The sequence below is a fragment of the Bos javanicus genome, chromosome 18, assembly GCF_032452875.1.
Source record: "Bos javanicus breed banteng chromosome 18, ARS-OSU_banteng_1.0, whole genome shotgun sequence".
In the NCBI taxonomy this organism is placed as follows: domain Eukaryota; kingdom Metazoa; phylum Chordata; class Mammalia; order Artiodactyla; family Bovidae; genus Bos; species Bos javanicus.
In genome coordinates, this window is record NC_083885.1 from 49,291,000 (window position 1) to 49,307,170 (window position 16,171).

Genomic DNA, 16,171 nt, shown 5'->3' on the forward strand with positions numbered 1-16,171 from the left:
TTGTGAGCCTAGAGAATGTGCCTGACTCTCCCTGGTGGGGAGAGGGCAAGCATCACTTCCTGAAAGAGTATTTTGATAGAAGTATGAGTGAGAGGCAGAGGAAGATGGCTTTTGTGCTGAGGACAGATGGTGGACTGTGCTAGGAGAGCATGCTGTAAGAGGCTCAGTGGGTTTGGACCTGGTGTTTAGGGGGGCAGCCTGGGGAGGTGGCATAGAGGGAGGGGCAGTGGGCACAATGTCCACTTACACACCAGGCAGCTGGGGAGCTGGGTCTTCACCTGAGGGCAGTGGGGAGCCCTGGCTATTTTAAGCAAGGGACTAAATGATCAGATTCATGTTTTAGATCATAGTTTCCCAAGACCGTAGATGCTTTCCAGGTGGGGAGTAATGAGAAGTGCTTTTAGGTGGAATAAAAATAAGACGTGAACCCACATTGAATCATTTAGTAAGACAGTTGTTTCCTTTTATTTGCACATCTTATCTTTTAATTGGGCCATGGAGAAAGTTTCATTTGAGTGCTACTGTGTCTTGAGCACCTTTCTGGAACTTGCTAGTCTCTGTGTTTGACAGGGAGAACAGGCTTTAGGCTTAGCCTGCAGGAGGCAGCAGGCAAGTTCCAATCATGTTGGAACTTTCCTTTTAATTTTATGGTTACTTTCTATTTATAACAAGTAAAGTGAAAGTTGCTCAGTCCTGTCTACTCTTTGCAACCCCATGGATAGTTCATGGAGTTCTCTAGGCTAGAATACTGGAGTGGGTAGCCATTTCCTTTCTCCCAGGGATCTTCCCTACCCAGGGGTCGAACCCAGGTCTCCCATGTTACAGGTGGATTCTTTACCAGCTAAGCCACAAGGGAAGCCCTATTTATAACAAGCTAACCTTTAGAGTTTTAACTTCTGAAATGTTTAAAAGCAAAAGAAGTGCCCCTTCAGTAAAATTTCCAGTGAATTTAAAGAAAAATACCAAATTGGTTGTTCTGATGTGGAGATGGTGAGAAGTCATGAAGTTAATGAGGGAAAGGTTAATGTTTGAGGACACTGTTTGGTATGAATCATTTCCTTTTGTGATTTGTATGAAAAGAGGGATTGGAGGTCAAGAGACAGGAAAGAAGGCTGGGGCAAAGGTTCAACTTTAGAGGGCAGTGTTCTGGCCCAGGCTAGGGGGCTCTGGGGAGGGAGAAGGGATAGATCAAAGAGATAATGTTCAGAAAGTAGAAAGATCAAGAGTTTGGTGCCTAGTGGGAGCTAGAGGAGGCTAGCATGGGTCTAGGGAAAGACCCTGAGGCCAGTTCGTGGCATGGTGGATGTGAAGGGCTCAGACGACATCGGGGGAAGGTATCCAGGAGGCTGGTGGCACATGAGGGTGTCTAGTTCTGGGGGAAAGTTGGGGACTGGAGACAGATGGGGTTGTCATCTACAGAGACAGGCAGTGAGATCGTGGAAGATAAAAGGGCCAGAGAGAGAGTGCATAGAGGGAGAAGCAAAGTGGGCCTTTGGCTGAACCCTGATGATTGACACCAGCATTTGAGGGGTGAGCCCAGTAAGGGGAGCCTGCAGAGGAGCAGGTGGAGAGGTTAGAGAAAAACCAGGAGTGATGTGGCAGATACCAAGGGTAGAGCATTTCCCTAGGCAGAGAGAAGTCAGTGGGGTGAGAAGTCTTATGGGTAAGGACCAGAGACTGTCCACAGAAGTAGCTGTGGAAGGTGATCAATGACCTTGGCAAGCAGTGTAGACTGGAAACAGCTCTGGGAGTCATCGTCACAATGACACAGCCAAGGGAGTGGATGAGATGGCCTGGGGGAGTCGTAGTATAGAGAGAGACAGGAACCAAGGATCAAGCCTAAAGGAGAGAGAGTGTTCAGAGGCTCGGCAGAGGCTAGCAAGGAGGTCTAGGGGAGGGGAGCCCAGGTCGGCTCCCAGATACCGGTTGGGTGGATGGTGATGCCGTCACTGAGACAGGATGGCTACTAGGGAAGCCCGGCCAGGGTGGAAGGGTGTGTTCACAGAGCAGAGCGGGTGGTGATCAGCCAGGCAGAGCTGAGGCCAAATTTAGGGATGGAGAGCATGGTGTCTGGATTTGAGGGGTTCAGAAAACTGGTTCCCCAACCCCCCCCGACCCTGCAGGTAGAGGAGGAGCGGCGGAGCGCGGCGGGCAGTGAGAAGGAGGAAGAGCCCGAGGAGGAAGAGGAGGAGGAAGAGGAGGAAGAGTATGATGAGGAAGAGGAGGAGGAAGATGACGACCGGCCCCCCAAGAAACCCCGCCACGGCGGCTTCATTCTGGATGAGGCTGGTATGTGACAGGGCCGGCGAGTGCTGAGTGGACGCTGGACTCCGCCTTCCGTTCTGTTTGTCCAGTGCATTATACTTGTTTGGTAAATGTCAGACACCCAACGGTAGGGTAGTCTGCGGTGCCCTGTGTGCCAGCCGTAGTGAACAGCTCAACGCTGCGCTTGTTTTGTGTATTCCTCCTCACTCACACCCACTACCAGAAGACGTTGAAGCAAATCTCAAATACATAATTTTACCCCCAAATATTCCTCTGAATAACCTGTAAAATAGATCCTTTTAAAACACAGAATTAAAATACCATTGTCATGTTTTTAAAAACTAACGATATGTCGTGCTAGTCCTGAAAAGCACAGGTGACGTAGAAGTAGGCAGCTGGACAGGACGGCGGAGGCGGACAGATCCTGGCCTGGCTCTGCTCTTTTCCCCAGGGGCCCTGGGCAAGTGGCTGCCTGTCTCTCTCAGCCTCTTTGCTGTTCTGTACAAGGCAGCAGGCAGGTCTGCCTACTTCAGCAGGAATATTTTCAGGGATTTGGGGGATCAAGTGTGTAAAGCACATCAAGTTGATGGCAACCCAAAATGTAATGGCCAGCTTGCAGTAAGCCCTTAGAAAACAGGGCTGTTATTTATTCACGTTATGTGGGCCCACATCATATCTACTCTTCCGTAACTGCTTTTCTGCTCGACAATTGTGGAGGTGTATATGATGTAGCTAGCTTAGGTTAAATGAGTTAAATGTAAGGAAAGTTTTCTGAATATTTGGCAGGTCCTCAATAAATTTTAACTGTTAGCATCATCATCATAGAAATATGTTTTTCCTGATGGCTGCTTAGTGTTCCATTCTAAAATACGCTTTATAGAACCAGTCTCTTGGTGGATGTTGAAATTGTATGTACATTTCAGTAGTGTAAGTAGCATTACCATGAATATCTTCATATATATTTAAACACATATATGCAAGTTATTACCTTGGCTAGGGGTTCTTAATCTTTTTTTGTGCTGTGGCCCCTTTTAGAGTCTGCTGAAGCCTATGGAAGTGTGAGTCCCCGACCCTTCTCAGAATCATGTTGTGAAATGCATTAAAAAAAAAAGTACATAGGATTCCAAAAAAAAACAATTATGGTGAAATACGGTATCTAAATATTAAAAGAACATTGTAATGTAGATTTCTTTGGTGGGCTAATGGTTAAGAGTCTGCACTTCCACTGCAGGGAGTGTAGGTTCAATCCCTAATTGGGGAAGTTCTATATGCTGTGCAATGCGGCCAAAAAAAAAAAAAAAAACACTGTGATGTATGTGCTGCTTTTTTTAGCATATTGAAAAAGCAAGGTTTAATGGAGGATCTGTTAAGAATCTAATTTTGAAGTAGCAATGACTGTGAGTAATATTTTGAGGTATCTGTAGTTGTACTATGCTATGAAAGTACCAGACTTCACTGCTTAACACTGCTGTGGTTTGTTGCCATTGTTCATGATTGATGTAAATAGTTAGAGATTAGTGAAAATGAAGATGCAGTTTTTTCATCTAACATAGACCGTGCAGATTTTCTACATGGTAAATCCCTAAGTCAAACTGCTGGACAAAGGGGATACATATATTTTTAAAGCTTTTTGATACCTTTGGCCAAATATAAGCTCCCAGAAAGGTCACACTACTTGATACTCCCACCGTCTGTACAAGCGATGCTTGTCCCTGTGCTTGTTGCCTATGCCCAGGCAAAGGGGAGTAGAACGCCACCCCTCATTTTCTTGGGACCCTCTTACCGGAGAGGAAACCAGGGAACAGAAGGGCAGGAGATGCCCTGGGTATTCCTGGTTCTCAGAGAGCTTCAGGCCTTTTCTGAAAGGCTGAGGGGGAGGGAGTCCTTGCTTAGAGAAAAGGTCTTAGCAGATGGACTCAGATCAAGAGAGTGGATAACTTGCCATCTGACACAGATGGTGGTCACTAGGGACACCCACTTGGTGGTGGTGGGAGTGTCACTGGGTACTGCCTGTGGGAAGCTATGTGGCAGTGCCCACTAACATTCACCATGCAGGGACCCTTAGAACCAGCAATTCCCTCTGAGGAATTCACCCCCAGGTGCCAAAAGATACGAGAACAGATGCTTGCTGCAGTCTGGTGTGCAGTTGCAAATGTTTGGTGACTTCAGTGTGCACTGTTGATTAGGGCCTGGTATAATGAACTCTGGGCTTCCCTGGTGGTTCAGCAGTAAAGAATCTGCCTGCAATGCAGGAGCCGCGAGTTCGATCCCTGGGTCAGGAAGATCCGCTGGAGAAGGAAAGGGCAGTCCACTCCAGTATTCTTGCCTGGGAAATCCCATGGACAGAGGAGCATGGCGGGATACAGTTTATGGGGTTGCAAAAGAATCGGACCTGACTTACCAGCTAAACAACGACAGCATAATGAACTATAGGGCCGATAATCAGGTAGCACGTGAGGCATGTGCTGCTGTGGAAGAGCTCCAAGCTAGTCTTATTGCTTAAAGAAAGAGTGGCTTAAAAAACTGTGCGGCGGGAAAATAGCAGTGAGGGGTTTATAGGCATTTCTTAGGTGCGGCCAGATTATCTCTAGAACAGAAGCTGGTCACACAGTTGCATCTGGGAAAGGGGACTGAAAGGGCTTAGAAATGGGAGGGAGACTCACTTAACACTTACCTCTTCTGTACACTTTGGAATTTTTTGCCATGTTAAGTTTTTAGTGTAGTATTTAATACATACAAAAGAATATATGTAATGTAACGGAGAGGTTAGGTGCACGGATCCTGGAGCCAGATTGCTTCTCAGGTACCAGTTGAGAGCCTTTGGACAAGTTAGATGACCTCTGTGTGTCTCTCTTACTGTGAAATTAGAAGGATGGTGGTACCTCCCTTAGGGTGGCCAGGAAGATTCAGTGAGGAATCTGGCAAGTACTCAGAGGAGGGGCAGGGCACCTGGGACCCTCACATTAAGTGTTGGCCGTTAGAAATGTAAGAGAATAATAATAAAACCACCAACCATGAATCCTGTCTTTAAAAAAAAAAAAAAACTACGTACCAGTCTTCCCTTAATAGTTAGGAGGGAACTTTTTTGCTTGCCTATTTGGATCTTGTTTTTAAAATGGATCTGTGGGTGGTGGGAGGGAGGGATGACTTTCAGAATCAGGTGGATCCACACGTGAGACTGTCCCTGGGGCTTAAGGCAGCTCTGAGGCCTTGGGCGGGAGCCTCGCCTGTCCGAGTCTCAGGGTCCTGATCTGGAAGCTGGGGGTCCGTAGTAGCCACTGCCCGGAGGAGATACCTTCTGGGAGCTGGTGTGATGAGGTCACCTTTGCCCTGGCTGTTCCGCTGACCACTCGGCGTTTCCGTTTCAGATGTGGACGATGAGTACGAGGATGAGGACCAGTGGGAGGATGGAGCAGAGGACATCCTGGAGAAAGGTGAGGGGGGCCCACCTCCGGGAGGCCGCCGGGGGTGTGGCCGAGAGGGTCTTGAGAGCCCACCCACCCCCCGCACTGTCCTGCCCCTCACCTCCTCACCTTGCTTCTTTCTGTCGTTGCCAGAGAGACCAGCTCTGCACCCTTTTCCTTTTAGGCCCATGAGCTGGGGGGTTGGGGGCTGTGGGGAGAGGACTCTGGGATCCCAGGGCCCCAGAGAATCCCTTCTGGGGGTTGGGGGGGGGCAGGCTGTATCCCAAGATACCCCCCACTTCTTGGGCCAGTGCCACCCCTTCCCTGTTATTTTCCGTTCTGTGCGCCTCATACATTTCGGCTTCTCCCCCAACCACCTGGTGCCTGGCCTTTACTTTTGATTTTCAACCTTCTTGTGTCCCTCCCTTCCCCTGTCCCCAACCCATTGGTTGATTTCGCTGCTATAATTTGGCTCATACTTTGTCTGCCCTCGCCCACCACCACCACCACCACCACCACCACCACCACCACCACCTCTTCCTCCAAGTAGAAGAGATTGAAGGTAAGAGCTTGAAAGTGTGATTCCCCACCCTCCTCCCATGTCCTGACATCTCTCCTTCCTGCCCGTGGCACCCTCCCTCACCCCTGACCCCTGTCCAGCCCTGGGGGCTCTGACTCATGCAGGGCCCACAGGCAGGGGGTTCTGGGGCCAGATCTGGCCTGGGAAAGTATGTGTGTGTTCATGTGTGAGTGTTGTGGGGTGCAGGGGTGAGGGGCTGGGTGAGTGGCGTGGGACGGAGTTCAGGGTGTGCTTAGACAGTGGTTGTGAGTGGCTATGAACAACTGGGTGTCCCCAGCTCCTGGCCCCGCCCCCCCCCCCCCCAAGGAGGACACTGGGAGCAGGATGCTGAGCAGGCCAGACCAGGGGCTGAGGGTTGGGGGTTTCCTCAGTGAGGTGTCTCCTGCCCCAGGACCCAACTCTGACCCCCAAACCCCCACCGCTTTCTCCAGGCCCCCGCTCTTCATCTCCCCTTACTCACCCTGTCTGCCCATTTCTTTGCAGCTTCCAACATCGACAATGTTGTCCTGGATGAAGACCGGTCTGGGGCTCGCCGCCTGCAAAACCTCTGGAGGTGAGCTGAGATGGGAAAGGGTGAAACCAGCTTCCATGGGGAGATCTGGGGGCAGGTCAGCCCACCCTTCTCTCCTCAACCTTCCATTCTCGTTCACTTTCTCTCACATACCCCAGGGACCAGCGAGAAGAAGAACTGGGCGAGTATTACATGAAGAAATACGCCAAGTCATCTGTGGGAGAGACGTAAGGGCGTGTGCTGGGCCGGGTTGGGGCTGGGAGCATGTGGTCCCTTAGAAGGGTTGGGGTCTGACAGACCCCCTTCCTGCCTGACTGCCCCTCTCTCTCCAGGGTGTATGGAGGGTCTGATGAGCTCTCGGATGACATCACCCAGCAGCAGCTGCTCCCAGGAGTCAAGTAAGAGGATGGGACAGGAGGGCTTAGGTGGGAATTTTTATGGGGTGATGTGCCCACATGGCTTACTCCCTGAAGTGAATCAGGTCACAGAGTTGCACAGACGGAGTCGTGGCTGGTGGGGAAAGAAGGGAATGGCAAGTTGGTGCTTTTCTCTCTCCTTCCCCTGCCTGCGGATGGCAGGATGGAGAAGGGAGAGAGTGTGGAGGGAGAGGAAGAGCGGTGGGTGTGGTGATTTGTGTGTTTCCCATGAGGAGATAGATTTACTAAAGGGCTTCTTTTTCCTCTCCTGTCAGGGATCCCAATCTGTGGACTGTCAAATGTAAGGTGTGTGCCCTGGCCTCCTGGCCTGAGGGAGGCAGAGGAACAGAGAAGCCGCCTTGTCAGGGGAACTCGCCCTCTGTCGTCCCCGGGTCTCCTTGACCTGTCAGTCTCTTGGTCCTTCTTCCTCTGCCTCTGCATTCTTCTCTCTCCTTGCCCCGCCCTCTTCACCCCTCCCCTCTCCCTCCCTCAGTGTCTCTCCCAGGTTTTCTTGCTGTCTGTGCCTGTTGCTCTCTAACCCCTCCATCTCTCTTGTTCTTCTCTCTCCTGTTTTATTTACTTTTCTCTTTTTTTGACTGCACTGTGTAGTATGTGCAGTCTTCGTTCAACCAGGGATCGAACCTGGGCCCCTGGCAGTGAGAGCACTGAGTCCTTTCTAACCACTGGACAGCCAGGAAAATTCCTGCTGTCTTACTTTATCTTTTTCACAATGACACTGTCTTTATTTTTTTAATTGAGGTGTAATTGACTTACAATACTATGTAAATTTCAGGTGTACAACATAGTGATTTGCAATTTTTAAAGATACTGCTTTCGTAGTTATTACAAAATATTGGCTATGTCCCTTGTCCTGTGCAGTGTATCCTTATAACTTTAATTTATTTTATACATAGTAGTTTGTAGCTCTTAATCCCATACCCTATCCTGCCCTCCCCGTCTCTGTCTTCCTTGCTCCTCTCTCCTGCCCACTTTTCTATGGCCTGTTCTCCGTCTTGTCATCTCTCATAAGCCTGCCTTTATTCTTCCAGATTGGGGAGGAACGGGCCACAGCCATTTCCTTGATGCGCAAGTTCATTGCCTACCAGTTCACAGACACGGTAAGTTGGATAGGCAGGCAGCCTCGGGGTGAGAGACGGGTAAAGCCCAGAGTGAGACACGGAACAAGTTCAGAGGTACCAGGTACCCGAGCTGAGCAGCACTGTCTGTTAAGTGAGCTGCTTCAGCTAGAAAATGACCCCTTTCTGGGTTGAAGGGTTCTTTTGTGCCTGTCGAGATACTGTCTTCATTCTCTCTGCATTTCTGGCAGGGTTCCCCAGCCCCTGCACCCCTCTGAAAGTCAGCCATCTCTCTTCCTGAGCCTTTTCTGCCTGAGAGTGAGTTCTTCCTGTTTACCAACCCTGGTGGGCAGCTGTCACCCTCTTACTGTTTGGCTGGGAGTCCTAGCATAGGGCAGTGTGGCTAAGTGCATCACAGAACAGGCCTGTCAGGAGAATTCCTTCCTTCTCTTTTTCAGTGTTATCAGAGTCCATTGAGCCCCTCCTCTGGGCTGCTCCCAGCATTCGGAGATGCTGAGGGTACAGCAGTGACCATGCCAGAGCTGGTCCCTGCCCCGTCAGGGCTCGCTTACGTGCAGCACACAAACATGAAGTAATGCTGACTGCGTGCAGGGCAGCAGGTGCTGCAGGAAGGGCACAGATCTATCTTTAGACTGTTGAGCTTTGAATCCTGCCCCTGCGGCTTCCTCACTGTATGACCTTGATCGAGCCACTTCCCCTCTCTGTGCCCCTTGCTTTCACCTCAGCATCTTTAGAATTAAGTTATCTTTGAACATGTCCAACTCTAAGTCAGGGCTTGTTCTACAGCATGTGTTCAGTACATGTCATTGTTTTCAGAGGCGTAATTGTTAGTTTTGGAACCAAGGCGTGCTGACTGGTAACTTTCTCACTGAATGTAATTTGTATTAGACCAAGTGCATTGCTTTTACCTGCCGGAGCAGTGAATGTGTGTCAGTGGGACCAGTGGACAGTTGCACGATGTGCAGATCGTGATTTTAAATGTGCTCAGACTTCTGCTTTGTGCCCTGGGGAAGATTCTAGTAACCTCATTTGAGATAGGACTGAAATGGTACATGTATATCATAAAAGCCAAAATCTCTCCATACCCGAGTCCCATTTTCCAGAAGTAATGATTGTTGGTTTGTGTGCCTTGGCTTCATAGGTGGCTCAGTGGTAAAGAACCCACTTGCCAGTGCAGGAGCCACAGGAGATGCGGGTTTGATCTCTGGGTTGGGAAGATCCCCTGGAGGAGGAAATGGAACCCACTCCAGTATTCTTGAGGGGAAAATCCCATGGACAGAGGAGCCTAGCGGGCCACAGTCCATGGGGTTGCAGAGTCAGACATGACTGAGGGACTGAGCACACAATCTTGTGTGTCTTTCCAGACCATCTTCCCTGCATATTGAAAAATGTGCCATTTGTTAAGTCGCTTCAGTTGTGTGACTCTTTGCGACCCCATGGACTGTGGCCCGCCAGGCTCTTCTGTCCATGGGATTCTCTAGGCAAGAATACTGGAGTGGGTTGCCATGCCCTCCTCCAGGGGATCTTCCTGACCCAGGGATTGAACCCAAGTCTTTTACGTCTCCTATATTGGCAGGTGTATTCTTTACCACTAGCACCACCTGGGAAGCCCCATTTTGGGTATGTGTATTGTCAAAACCAGGAAAACATGGAATAAAACTTGAATTTCTATGTTTAAATGATTATTAAAATATCTAATACCTAATAGGTATTTTAAAAGATAAAAGGGTATTATGTACATACCATTCTGCAGAGAGCGTTTTCTCAGCACCATGATCATCTTTCCATGCCCAGGAACTATAAAGTTGTTTCCATTTTTCGCTATTAGGAACAATACTCAAACAATCTAGTTGCTTTTTAAAAAATTGAAATGTAATTCACATACGATATAAAAATATTTTGCTGGATTTGATGTTCTGTTTCATTAAACGTTTTTGCATCTATGTTTGTAAGGGATTTAGTCTGTAGTTTTCTTATGTCGTCTCTGTTAGGTTTTGGTATCAGGGTAATAATGGATTCATAGGACTGATTGGGAATGTCCCCCTTCTATTTTTTGGAAGCTTTTGTGAAGGAGTGGTGTTAATTTTTAGATGTTTGGTAAATTTCACCAGTGAAGCCATCTAATGCTGGGCTTTGGGTGAGTGGGTGGGTGTGCATGTGTGTTTTTTGATTATTAGTTCAAAACTGTTACCTTGTACAGGGCTATTAAGATTTTCTGTTTCTTTTTGAGTCAGTTGTAGTAGTTTATGTCTTTCTACAAAAAAGAAATATTCATTTCATTTAGGTTAATTTATTGGTGTGCCTTAAAATTCTCTACGTTTGGTTGGTAGTAGTATCCTTTCTTTCATTCCTGATTTTGGTAATTTGAGTTTTTTTCTCTTTTTTTCTTTGCCTTGGTCAGTCCAGCTAAAGATTGGTCAAATTTGTTGATCTTTTAAAGCAACCACCTTCAGTGGTCTTCCCTATTGTTTTTCTAACCTCTGTTTCACTTATTTTCCATTCTGATCTTTATTGTTTCTTCCTTCTGCTTGCTTTGGGGTTAATTTCCTTTCTTTTCTGTTTTCTTAAGGTGGAAATTTAGGTTATTGATTTGAACAAATTTTTAAGTTGGTGTTTGCAGGTGTAAATTAACCTCTAAGCATGTTTTTTTCCTATGATAATAACTGCAGTGCACATCCTTGTGATAGGGTCGTTGCACAACATGTTTCTGTGGGAAAATCCCTAGAAGAGAGCTTGCTGAGGTGGCAGTTATTCCTGGTACTGGCAGTCATGTCTCACTGTCTCTGCCCACTGGCTTGGCCCTCCAGCCCCTGCAGATCAAATCGGTAGTGGCACCGGAACACGTGAAGGGTTACATCTACGTGGAGGCCTACAAGCAGACCCATGTGAAGCAGGCCATCGAGGGTGTGGGCAACCTGCGGCTTGGCTACTGGAACCAGCAGATGGTGCCTATCAAGGAGATGACGGATGTGCTTAAAGTGGTGAAGGAGGTGGCCAACCTGAAACCCAAATCCTGGGTCCGCCTCAAGCGGGGCATCTACAAGGATGACATCGCTCAGGTGCCTGGGGCTGGGCTGGGTAGCTGAGGAGGCCAGGGCTCTCTGTTCTGTCCTCCCTTCTCTATGCTTTACCCTTTCCAGCCCTCTAATTAGTCAGAGAGCAGAACCCACTCAGGTCAGGTGAAGCAGAGTCTGGACTTCATTGCGAATACAGGAAATGGAGGACCATCTTCTGTTGGTGTTGGATGAATGTTAGGTAATGATCTGAAGATGGTGAGGAAGTGAGCCATATGAAGTTCTCGGGGAAGAGGTGTGGCAGAAAGCAGCATGTGAGCCAGGATGGGTGAAGCAGAGTGAGCGAGGGTGAGAGTGGCAGGAGAGGAGCTCAGGGAGGCAATGGGGGCCTGTAGCCCATCCAACAACTTTGCCTTTTACTGGAGTAAGATGGGAGGCTCCAAGGGAAGCTTGGATTTTAATAGGATTACTCTGCTGACTACATGGAGATCAGACCACTGATTGTCAAGCAGGGACCCCCAGGGAACTTTTCACATAGAATGGAGACATTTCTGGTGGTTTTAACTGGGAAATGAGTTGATTTTAACATTCAGTGTCTGACAAGGCCTGGGACAGCCCCTCACAACAAAGGATCACCTGGCTAAGGAAACCCTGCAATAGACAGGATGGGGCCACAGGAGCAGGGAAATCAGTGAGGAGACTGCTGTCTGGGTTGCAGGTGCCGGTGGACAAGACCGAGGTTGCAGTAGTAGAGGGGGAGAAGAGGTCAGAATTGTTGGAGGCAGCGCTGCCAGGTTTGCTTCCAGGTTGGATGTGGGTGTAAAAGAAAGAGAGGAGTGAAGAACACCTCCCACGCTGTGTGCCTGAGCAAGAGGAAGAATGGAGGGGACCTGTGGGGAGAGGAGCAGGTTTGGAGGCAGTCAGGAGATTAGCTGTGGTTATGCTGGGTTTAATGGACCTTTTAGACATCAGGTGGAGTTGTCACGTCGTCAGTGGGTACTTAATTTCAGGCTGGAGGGAAGACAGGCTGGAGAATGAATCTGGAGGAGTTATCAGCAGTTTCATTTCCTCTCATCATGCTCTGTCCCTGGCCCTTCCTGGCATCTCCTCGCCTTCCCTGAGTCTGGAGTTGGGGAGGGAAGGCTGGGGCCCTGCTGACCTCCCAACCGAACTTCTCAGGTGGATTACGTGGAGCCCAGTCAAAACACCATTTCCCTGAAGATGATCCCACGCATCGACTACGACCGCATCAAGGCCCGCATGAGCTTGGTACTGTGGGGATGTGCTGCTGGGACTGGGGAGGGAGTGCTTGATCCCTGCTGGTGGCCAAGCCCTTGTCTCTCACCCTTCCCATCCATGCCTCTTTTCCTACACAGAAAGACTGGTTTGCCAAAAGGAAGAAGTTTAAGCGGCCCCCACAGAGGCTGTTTGATGCAGAAAAGATCAGGTGAGCGTCCTGGGGCTGGGCTGGGTGGGCAGATCTGTGGTGTAGGATGTCCCTTTGCAGATTCTCCTGTAGAGCTGGGCTCCCAGAGCCATCGAGGGTTTAGTTTATGAGTGGTTAACTTGGCAGTATAGCCTTAGCCAAGTTATTTAACATACCTGTGCCTCAGAGTTTGCTCTGCTGCAAAGATCAGTAAGAGTAACCCCCGCTTCCTAGGATGGCACTGAGAGTCAAAAGAATTAATATGTGTGCGTGCCCAAAATAGCACTTGGTACCTAGTCAGTGTGATGAACGGTGTCACGTATTGAAATGAGATTTATTGACACATCAGGCCTTATAGTCTCTTTCCTGATTGCCTAATGCCTGGACACCTCAGATGGGGGTACAGAACCCCTTCTGCTCAGGACGTCTCTGTCCCCCTCCCCCTCCCCAGCTGAGTGGACCTCTGGAGCACCCCAGGGTTTCCATCGCCCAGGGCTTCTGGGGGCTCCAGTGGGGAGGGTAGGCGAGGAGGATGAAGAAACAAAAGCAGCCAGTGACACTTGCCCTCTGGTCCTGCTCTGGAACACATCGTAAATGTGAACAGCCAGTTTTTTCATTCTGATAAAGGCTGGATTGTAGAATGAGCCTTTTGATCTACTAGGCTGGGCTAATGCCCCCAGGCCAGGCCAGGTTAGTACTTCACATGCCTGAACTGGACTCATTTACAGCACTGGTCTCCCCCCAGCTGGAAATGCCCTTCTTGAGAACAAGCCAGAGCGACCCTTCCCCGCCCCGCAGCCGTCGGCCTGACGCAGTGCCCAGACCTGCCCAGCTGAGCACACTCGAACCCCTCTCCCTAGGTGCACCGTGTGCATGAGAAGATGGTCGGCAGGTGGAACCCAACCTGCTCCGCACGCTCCCCTTTTTGAGAAGTGGACAGGCTTTCCCTCCCCACCCTAGCAGCATGGGGCAGGGTCTGCAGGCCAGTAGAGTTAAAGCACAGGCTTGGGAGTCCTAACCCCTGCATTTGAACCTTGACTCTTAGACTCATAGGCTTGGCTACCTTGGCCATATCATGCACCCTCCCTGAGCCTTACTCTCTCACTTGCCTGAGAAATGAGGGTCATATTACTGACGTCACGGGCTTTGGAGAGGAGTCAGTGAGGTCACGTGTGTGTGAGTGTTAATCGTTAGCATGGTCTGATACTTTGTCTAGCTCCTACTCACCGAGTGAGTGCCTGCCGTGTGCCAGGCACTATTGTAGGGTAAATAGTGAATAAAAGATGCTAGGTCCCTGGCTGCAACTTGTTCCGCCCGCGTGGAAGATGGCGCTTAATGCGTCAACCATCCCTGCTGCCCGGTTCCTTCCTTACGGGGGCGGGGCCCAGAGAGGACGGGTGTTTAGGAAGTGTGTGGTTTAGTTTTCCCCGCCCTTTCTCTCCTCCCTTTGCTCTCACTATATTCGCGGAGGGTGAACGAGCAAAGATCGGAAAAAATTTAAACAGAAGAAGAGTACAAGGCGAGAAACGACCGTGGCGTGAAGCCAGTTCGGGAACGCGACGCTCACGGGGGCGGGACAGGGGCGGGGCCAGAGCTACGGGGGCGGGGCTGCGGTTGCGGTCCATTTGCCCGCGGCGGCTGCGACGGCGAAGCAGCAGGCGGTGGCTAGTGGATATCCCTGGAGCTTTCAGATAATGTGACAGTTGGGATGCAGTGATGTCGACCCTCTGTCCACCACCATCTCCAGCTGTTGCCAAGACAGAGACTGCTTTAAGTGGTGAATCCTCTTTATTAGCAGCGACCTTCGCTTACTGGGACAATATTCTTGGTCCCAGAGTAAGGCACATCTGGGCTCCAAAGACAGAACAGGTACTTCTCAGCGACGGAGAAATAACTTTTCTTGCCAACCATACCCTCAACGGAGAAATCCTTCGAAATGCAGAGAGTGGGGCAATAGACGTGAAGTTCTTTGTCTTATCTGAGAAAGGAGTAATTATTGTTTCATTAATCTTCGACGGAAACTGGAATGGGGATAGAAGCACCTATGGACTATCGATTATACTTCCCCAGACAGAGCTGAGCTTCTACCTCCCACTTCACAGAGTGTGTGTGGATAGATTAACTCACATTATCCGGAAAGGGAGGATATGGATGCATAAGGAGAGGCAAGAAAATGTCCAGAAAATCGTCTTGGAAGGCACAGAGAGAATGGAAGATCAGGGTCAGAGTATTATTCCAATGCTTACTGGAGAAGTCATTCCTGTAATGGAACTGCTTTCATCTATGAAATCGCACAGTGTTCCTGAAGAAATAGACATAGCTGACACAGTTCTCAATGATTATGATATTGGTGACAGTTGCCATGAAGGCTTTCTTCTCAACGCTATCAGCTCACACCTGCAAACTTGTGGCTGCTCTGTTGTAGTAGGTAGCAGTGCAGAGAAAGTAAATAAGATAGTAAGAACATTATGCCTTTTTCTGACTCCAGCAGAGAGAAAATGCTCCAGATTGTGTGAAGCAGAATCATCATTTAAATACGAGTCAGGGCTCTTTGTACAAGGCCTACTAAAGGATTCAACTGGAAGCTTTGTGCTTCCCTTCCGGCAAGTCATGTACGCGCCCTACCCCACCACACACATAGATGTGGACGTCAATACCGTCAAGCAGATGCCACCCTGTCACGAACACATTTATAATCAGCGTAGATACATGCGATCAGAGCTGGCAGCGTTCTGGCGAGCCACTTCAGAAGAAGATGTAGCTCAGGATACCTTCATCTACACAGATGAAAGCTTTACCCCGGACTTGAATATTTTTCAAGATGTCTTACATAGAGACACTCTTGTGAAAGCCTTCCTGGATCAGGTCTTTCATTTGAAACCCGGTCTGTCTCTCAGGAGTACTTTCCTTGCGCAGTTTCTGCTCCTCCTTCACAGAAAAGCCTTGACGCTAATAAAATATATAGAAGATGATACGCAGAAGGGGAAAAAGCCCTTTAAATCGCTTCGGAACCTGAAGATAGACCTTGATTTAACAGCAGAGGGCGATCTTAACATAATAATGGCTCTGGCTGAGAAAATTAAGCCAGGCCTCCACTCCTTTATCTTTGGAAGACCTTTCTATACCAGTGTCCAAGAACGAGATGTTCTAATGACGTTTTAAATGTGTAACCTGTTAAGAATGTTTCGTCACAATCATAATTGCTGCTAACGTAGGTTGGTGATGTTGGGAAAGGAGACTCCCTCCAGTCATGCTCTAGAGCCCTACTTAGCAACGGCAGTTAGTTAGTTACACTACAGTTGTCACAAAAAGTTTGTAAGGGGATGTCACGTGCACGGTTACAATAAATGCACCTTTTACTGGATGTGCTGTCTTCGGAGACAGACTTATTATGTTTACAATTATAATAAATAGTATTGCTGTCTTTTAAAGATGTAGGATATAAACTTGACCACAAC

The 16,171-nt window shown here is 48.9% G+C and overlaps 2 protein-coding genes across 6 annotated transcripts in view; both read left to right on the forward strand.

The window, feature by feature from the left end:
* SUPT5H (SPT5 homolog, DSIF elongation factor subunit) overlaps nucleotides 1–16,171 on the forward strand; it is a 30,074-nt gene that overhangs the window by 3,772 nt on the left and 10,131 nt on the right. For 4 of the 5 annotated variants that reach the window (XM_061388244.1, XM_061388249.1, XM_061388246.1 and 1 more), the window contains exons 3-13: nucleotides 2,124–2,289; nucleotides 5,634–5,699; nucleotides 6,220–6,231; nucleotides 6,733–6,802; nucleotides 6,919–6,987; nucleotides 7,093–7,158; nucleotides 7,452–7,482; nucleotides 8,226–8,294; nucleotides 11,081–11,332; nucleotides 12,467–12,556; nucleotides 12,664–12,734. In XM_061388244.1, the coding sequence (XP_061244228.1) occupies nucleotides 2,124–2,289; nucleotides 5,634–5,699; nucleotides 6,220–6,231; nucleotides 6,733–6,802; nucleotides 6,919–6,987; nucleotides 7,093–7,158; nucleotides 7,452–7,482; nucleotides 8,226–8,294; nucleotides 11,081–11,332; nucleotides 12,467–12,556; nucleotides 12,664–12,734 (962 nt within the window). The remainder of the gene's footprint in view (nucleotides 1–2,123; nucleotides 2,290–5,633; nucleotides 5,700–6,219; nucleotides 6,232–6,732; nucleotides 6,803–6,918; nucleotides 6,988–7,092; nucleotides 7,159–7,451; nucleotides 7,483–8,225; nucleotides 8,295–11,080; nucleotides 11,333–12,466; nucleotides 12,557–12,663; nucleotides 12,735–16,171) is intronic. The other variant, XM_061388248.1, reaches the window with a different exon arrangement.
* Nucleotides 14,312–15,997, forward strand: LOC133230579 (guanine nucleotide exchange factor C9orf72-like). Its single transcript, XM_061388255.1, has one exon. The coding sequence runs from the start codon at nucleotides 14,430–14,432 to the stop codon at nucleotides 15,873–15,875; it is 1,446 nt and encodes a 481-aa protein (XP_061244239.1). The 5' UTR covers nucleotides 14,312–14,429; the 3' UTR covers nucleotides 15,876–15,997.